At 51.8% G+C, this 6,834-nt stretch overlaps 1 protein-coding gene across 1 annotated transcript in view; it reads right to left on the bottom strand.

Annotated features, from left to right (window-relative positions):
- Positions 1 to 1,579: 1,579 nt before the first annotated feature.
- Positions 1,580 to 6,834, bottom strand: part of IGSF3 (immunoglobulin superfamily, member 3) — a gene marked incomplete at its 5' end in the record, with an annotated part of 35,001 nt that continues 29,746 nt past the window's right edge. Inside the window, 2 exons of the mRNA XM_009576489.1 lie at positions 1,580 to 1,830; positions 2,599 to 3,036. Coding sequence (XP_009574784.1) covers positions 1,580 to 1,830; positions 2,599 to 3,036 — 689 coding nt within the window. The remainder of the gene's footprint in view (positions 1,831 to 2,598; positions 3,037 to 6,834) is intronic.

Raw genomic sequence — 6,834 nt, 5'->3', positions numbered from 1 at the left:
ATCCGCCCTGGTTGGCTTCAGCCACGCTGCAAAAAATAAATGGCCAGATTTGCCAGGAAGACATCAAGGAAGACAACAAAAGGTCATTTTTTGGCAAACATTTTCTTCCGCCAGACATAATGCTTCGGGCGTACGGGGGAGGAGGCGGTTTCCTCCACAGGACAGGGCAGGGGTACTTGGCATTACGGGGTACGGGAGCTCAGGTGCCCCACACGGAGAGAGCCCTGGTTTGGTTCGCGAGAGCCATATCTTTCACAGAAAGAACAGCATTTCCTGCCACAGCGACTGCCTATGACAAGAGCAGGTGACTTTGCCAGGAGGGGGAGCTTACAGAGGAATGGTTTCTCCTCCTAAAGCCCCAGGAACAAAACATGGCAGATGCACGCACACATGCAGGGGAAGATTTCTCTTGGCCCAAGGGGACAGGGAAGCCCCCAGGGTGCCGATGCGGTGCAGGCTCCTTGCGTTGTCCAAGCTCGTGCCAGGAAGTAGTGCAAGCCGCTGGGAAACTCGTGACACGTGGTGGTTAATTGCAAGTCCCCGCTGCGTGGCACGGCTGCAGCTGGGCTCCTTGGCTGAACCATCAGGGGCCGTGAACCCAACTCATGGAGCTTCCCCTTTCCCCCTTTCTAGAGTCATTACTTTGGTCATGTTGAAGTCTTCAGAGACTGGATCCAGGCACCTGTCCCCAGGCAACCCCTCTGTGCGGTCCTGCCTCGTCACAGGTGGCAGCATGGACACTAGGGAGGAGCACGACTCTGGTAAGCTGGACCATGCGAAGACCCTCTTTGCTATCAACAAAGTCAGGGCTTTCAGGTGTCCTCCTTCCATCCCCCCCTTCAGTTCCTGGAGACAAACTAAATTGCTTTTGTCCTGACTGCAAGCACACTGAATATTCAGTCTCTCCAAGACGGGGAACGCTCTCAAAAGGTGAACTGCCCCCTCCTGAGAGACCAGTAAGATGGAGGCAAGAAGATGCTGAGGCTACAGCCAGTCTTTGAGATGAACCTCCTGATAGCCCAGCTAACCCCCTCCGGAGGTGGACCTGGCTTTGTCTGCTTTGGAAGAGGGAGGAGCTAGCTCAGCGCACCTTGGGAAAAGACCTTCTTCACCAAGTCTGAGGAGGAAAACCACAGTCTGTTTTGGAAAACATGTACATTTACTTCCAAAGAGATCGTCCCAGGACCAAAAGCCCCCTGGGAACTCCTCGCTGTCTGGACGGTGGGGGAAGCCTATAGTTCTTGGAGTGACCGAAAAAGAAAGACAACAAAAAAGTAACGGCCCAAAGGACAGCAACTGACAGGAGCAAAATTAATCTGAGAGGAACATCCGCTATGTACAGCAAGCACAGGGACCCTCTGTCTGTTGGGGTGATGGGGTGTGTTCCCATAGGCGCTGGAGAAAGCCTCGGACCTTCCTGTCCCTGCCGGCTGGGCGCTCTGCAGAGCTCAGCTGCCACGCCAGAGCACAGACACTGAAACAAATGAAACAAGAACAACAAAACCCACTCTGTTCCTTAGCGTTCCAGGTGTGTTTCTGCTTTCTCTCTCTGCGCATCCCCCCAGGCGCCTCTGCCTCTTTAGTCTATAGTTCCCGGGTGAATGCTGAGGACCGGCGGCTCTAGGCAAGTGGGAGAGTAGTTGAGATGAGGCTCTTTGATCCACAGCAAGGGGACCCCGTTCTTGCCCTCTGAGTTCTTGCTGGAGTTTCGGCTCTTGAACCGCACCAGGAGGATGGTGATGATCAAGATACCAAAGATGGGGAAGGGGTAGAAGAACACAAAGTAGAAGAGGGCGTCGTTGGAACAGATGACAGACTGCAGGGTGGAGCCTGGAAAGAGACACAGGATGGTCACATTTCACAGCTCCTCTGCAACGCGTGGCCTACAAATTTCTTCAAAAACATAAAAACCAGATGCTCATTAATCTGTGTCAGTGCAGGAAGTGAGGCTCTGAGAAAAATACCAATATTGGTAAACAGAGCAGCAAAAGCAAGCTATTGCAGGGCATGTTTTGGCTTTATTCCCCCCCAAGAGTTTTCATGAGCACTAGAGAAAGTCCTCCCTGGTGTGAATTTTCTGATATCTTATAAAGCAGAGAGCCTTGCAAAGCATCATTTCCCTCAGTGGTGGTACACAGAAGCAGCACCCCAGGGTATTTCCCTGAAGGGCCCACAAAACTGTCATGACCTCATCTATCTCTGGGGCCTCTAGACCATCCAATGGCTTCAACAGTTACTGGGAGGAGACCCTTGTGCCACAGCCTGTGCCCTCGTGCAGAGCTAAGCCAACTTCCAGGGTGTTTCCCAAAGGGAAAGACTAAACCCCAGTGGGGGTCAAAGTCTGCCCCCACTGACCTGGGACACACCAGGCACTAAGTGCTGTGGGATGGGCAGCCCTAGCACAGAGCTAAGTGCAACGCAGGTGTGCAAGCCCAGCCAAGAGCTGGGCTACAAGCCACAGAGCCGATTGGAAAAGCATCAGCACCGGTGCAGGCGAGACCCAGTCCCACCCGCTCCTTGGCCTTTTTCTCTTGGTTGAACCAAAGACGCAGCGGATGCCAGGGCCATGCCCCCAAGAGGCTTGTCGCCTCTTCTCACCTGCATCCTGCACGTGAACAGCAACTGTTCCCGATTCCTCCTCTGCCAGCCGGTACCACACGCCGTTGGGGTCTGCCAGCCACTCCTCCACGCGGCACGAGTAGTTGCCCGTGTCGGCACCGCCGGCCTGCAGCACCGTGAGCCGGAAGAGCACTGCCGAGAGCCTCTGGAAGCGCAGGCGGCCCTCCCACCGACCTGCCTCGGGGCTGAAGACGGCGTCGGGGCCCACACTTAGCACCGCCTCCCTCTCCTCCTCCTCTTCCTCCTCCTCGTCCTCCTCTGCGCGGCCACCCGCCTCTTTGGCCCGCAGGTTGTACCACGTCACTGCAAAGTGGGACTCGGGGCTGGAGCGGGACAGGATGCTGCAGTCCAGCGGGAAGGACTCCTTCTCCTGCACCGTGAGGTTGGCGGTGGCCGTGTCCACCTGCAAGGTGGGATCTGAGGTGATAAAAGGGGAGAGGTGAGTGCTGAGCAAAACGCTATCATCAAAGCCACCCTGCCCCGGCGCAAACTGACTGTCACGACATCAGTGCTGGGCGCGATCCAAGCAAAACCCAAAGGCTTGACAGAGCCTGCCAAGTCCCACAGGTGCCTCTGTGGTCAACCCTGCAGGCGCAGCATCCTCGCCACACACCACCTGGCGCAGGGTCAAACAGCAGCTGGCTGCGAGCGCCGTGCTACCATCCTGCCCACGCAGACCCTTGCACCAACTAACGGGCGTGCGTGCGAGAGGAGAAAGCTGCTGCAGCTCATCCAGACGCCCTACAAGAACGTGTCAGGAAATACCGAGGTTTGGTGCATGCGCCGAGGAGCAACGTACTACTACTCCCCAGCTACCGGTGCAAAGAGCATTGCACTCCATGCTTATTTTTTATTTCCTTGAGAGTGCTCAAAGGACTTGAAAATCAGCATGACAGAAGAGGAGAGGATTTTTTCCAGTAATTTGGGAAGTTATTTAGGTAAAAGGTTCCTCCATGGAGACGTCCTCAGCACAGACATAGCAAGGACGCTTCCAAAAATCTTCCCCTCTCGTTTTTTTTCTCTAGTGCTTGCTGTAAGGCTAAAGAGATGTTTTTACCTAACTGAGATACAGTGGCCAGAATCCAAGAGGAGTTGATTAAAGGCTGACTTCAAGAGCAATTAACGTTTGGTTTAGTCATCTTGCCAGGGAACACATACTCCAGGGATCGCAATCAGTCCAGATCTAAATTTTCATTTAAAGATTAAAAAGCCCTTTCCGATGCAGGAGCTGAGCAGGAAGGGCAAGCCAATAGCTCACCAAAGAGAGAGGTGCTTTCTTCTCCAGCAAAGATAGCTGGGCAAGCCCTCCCTTGCCTAGACTCCGGGTGTCTCTGGAGGAGGGGGCTGCTGTCCCCCAGCTCTTATCAGCCGCAGGGCTGCTGTGCCCAGTGGGGCTTCTGATTACAGCATCTGCCTGACACTTTGTAAATGGTCCCATGAGGAAAATCTTCATTAAGGCCAGAGCTCTTCAGGCAACATGAGTGCATTCAGTTCACATCTTCCCTGGGAAGACTCCTGAGCAGAAACAGGAATGAGGTAAGTCCTGAGATTTCAGGGACTACTGAGGTAAAAAGGAGGAAGGGAAGGAAATGGCTTGTCAAAACCAACACAGAGCCTCCCCCATCTCAGCAGGTTAAGCAGAAAGAGGAGAACTGCTGTCTGAAGGTTTTTTTTCCCCCTTTGCTCATGATTATAGTCCTGAAAGATGAGCATGGAGATCCTCACTAATGAGACATGAGTCACAAGCAAGTTTAGTCATTTTGTTAAGTACTGGCTGCTATGAAAGAAAAACAAACAACAACAAAGCACTTTTAGAAAAAAAGTATCCTGAATTAGTGCACCCCCAACTCCCTCTCTTCTTCCTACTTCACATCCGTCCGCAATTCAAAATGAGCCTCAAGGATTTCCCCTGCCGTTCATTCCCACCTCCATCAGGGCTGGCAATTCTCAGCCTGGATGAAGAGCTGCACTTAGAACTGTGCGGGCATGCAGGGTACAGGGATTGCCTGTGGGGGGTCTCTGCTCAAGCCAACTTGGCAAGCAAAGTTTCCCAAGCCAGGACCAGGCAGATAAGGGCTGTGCTGTCCCCTGAGAGCGCTCCTCCTTCGCAGTACAAATCTCTGCCAGGAATGACCCCTAAAACCTTTCCAGAATCTTACCCTTTTGCCAGCTCCGTTGCAGAGTTACGAGGCTGACACCTCGCTGGAATGGGCAGGCATAAAGCACCACAGCAGCACTTGCAGAGTGGTTGCTTTACATGCTGGAAAGTACCCAGCAAATGCGAACCATAACTGTTATTTGACCTACAGCCTTTAAGACAGACATTTAATCTTGAGTCATATGCCTCAAAAACTAGGGAATCCGTATTTTCCAAGGTAAATTGTCCTTGCAGCTTATCTGTTGTTAAAACAGACGAAACTTAGCAGAGTACCCTGGGAATCTGTTTTTGAGCACTTATGAGTGCTGGTCAGTCTTTAAGAACCACCTTTTGGAAGCAGAGGAGCAGGCAATTCCACTGTGTCCTAAGTCAAGCAAGCGGGGCAGAAAAGCAACTTGGTTGAACAGGGAACTCCTCGTGGAGCTCAAGAGGAAAAAGAAATTGTATGATCTCTGGAAGCAAGGTCAGGCTTCGCAGAAAGATTACAGAGCTGTGGTTCATATATGCAGGGAGAAGAAACAAAAGGCCAAAGCTCAGTTAGAGTTGAAACTGGCCAGTGTTGTCAGCTAACAAGAAGGGCTTTTTAAAGTATGTTAATAGCCAGAGGAGGTCTAAAGAAAACACTGGACCGATACTTGTTGAAGACGGTCACCTGACTAATAGGGATGAAGAAAAAGTGGAGGCATTCAATGCTTTTTTTGCCTCAGTCTTTAATAACACTGACAGACCTTGGGCTGCCCGGTCCCCTGAGGCGGAGGGCCACGAGTGTGGGAACAAGTGACTTTCCATTTGTGGACACTGAAATTGTAAGGGACCAGCTGTATCAGCTGAATGTCCACAAGTCCATGGGGCCTGGTGGGATTCATCCCAGAGTACTGAAGGAGCTAGCAGACATTATGGCAGGATCCCTCTCGATCATCATCCGAAGGCCTTGGAAGTCAGAGGAGGTCCCTGCTGACTGGAAGCTAGCCAATGTTATTCCAATCTACATAAAGGATGTGAGGGAAGACCCTTCAGGGTCTACAGGCCTGTTAGTCTAACTCAGTTCCTGGAAAAATTATGGAGAAGATTATACTGGCTGCTATTGAAATGCATTGATGCAATCATCAGGCATGCTCAACATGGGTTCACAAAGGGAAAGTCCTGTTTAACTAATTTAATATCTTTCTATTATAAGGTCACCCACCTAATGGATGAGGGGAAGGCGGTGGATGTAGTTTTTCTGGATTTTTCTGCTGTCCCTCACAGCATCCTTCCAACTGTCCAACTGTGGGATGAGCGGTTTCATGGTGCGCTGGGTGAAGAACTGGCTGAGGGGCAGGGCTCAAGGGGTTGTAGTGAACGGGGCTACATCTGGCTGGCGACCGGTCACCAGTGGCGTTCCTCAGGGTTCAATTCTAGGGCCAGTTCTGTTTAATATATTTATCAAAGATCTGGATGCAGGAGTTGAATGCACCATTAGCAAGTTTGCTGGTGATATCAAACTGGGAGGTGCTGTTGACTCTTTTGAGGGACAGGAGGCCTTGCAGAGGGATCTAGATAGATTGGAGCATTGGGCTATGATTAATGGGAAGAAATTTAACAAGTCCAAATGCCGGATTCTGCCCCTAGGATGGAGTAATGCCGGGCACAAGTATAAATTGGGAGAGTAGTGGCTGGAGAGCAGCCCTGCAGAAAGGGCTCTGGGGGTGCTGGTCGACAGCAGGCTCAGTCTGAGTCAGCAGCGTGCCCTGGCAGCCAAGAGGGCAATCCGCATCCTGGGTGCATCAAACACAGTATAACCAGCCGGTCAAAAGAAGTGATCATCCCACTGTATTCAGCGTTGGTGTGGCCTCACCTCGAGTACTGTATGCAGTTTCACAATGTAAGAAGGATGTGAAGGTCCTTGAATGTGTCCAGAGGAGGGAAACAAAGCTGGTGGAAGGGCTGGAAGGAATGTCCTATGAGGAGTGGCTAAGGACTTTGCGTTTGTCTAGTTTGGAGAAAAGGAGGCTGAAGGGCAACCTCATTGCTCTCTACAGCTTCCTGAGGAGGAGAAATGGAGAGGGAGGGGCTGG

Source organism: Fulmarus glacialis, unplaced genomic scaffold (assembly GCF_000690835.1).
Source record: "Fulmarus glacialis isolate BGI_N327 unplaced genomic scaffold, ASM69083v1 scaffold3774, whole genome shotgun sequence".
Taxonomy (NCBI): domain Eukaryota; kingdom Metazoa; phylum Chordata; class Aves; order Procellariiformes; family Procellariidae; genus Fulmarus; species Fulmarus glacialis.
The sequence above is the reverse complement of the archived record's forward strand: the minus strand, read 5'-3'. Positions and strand labels throughout refer to the sequence as shown.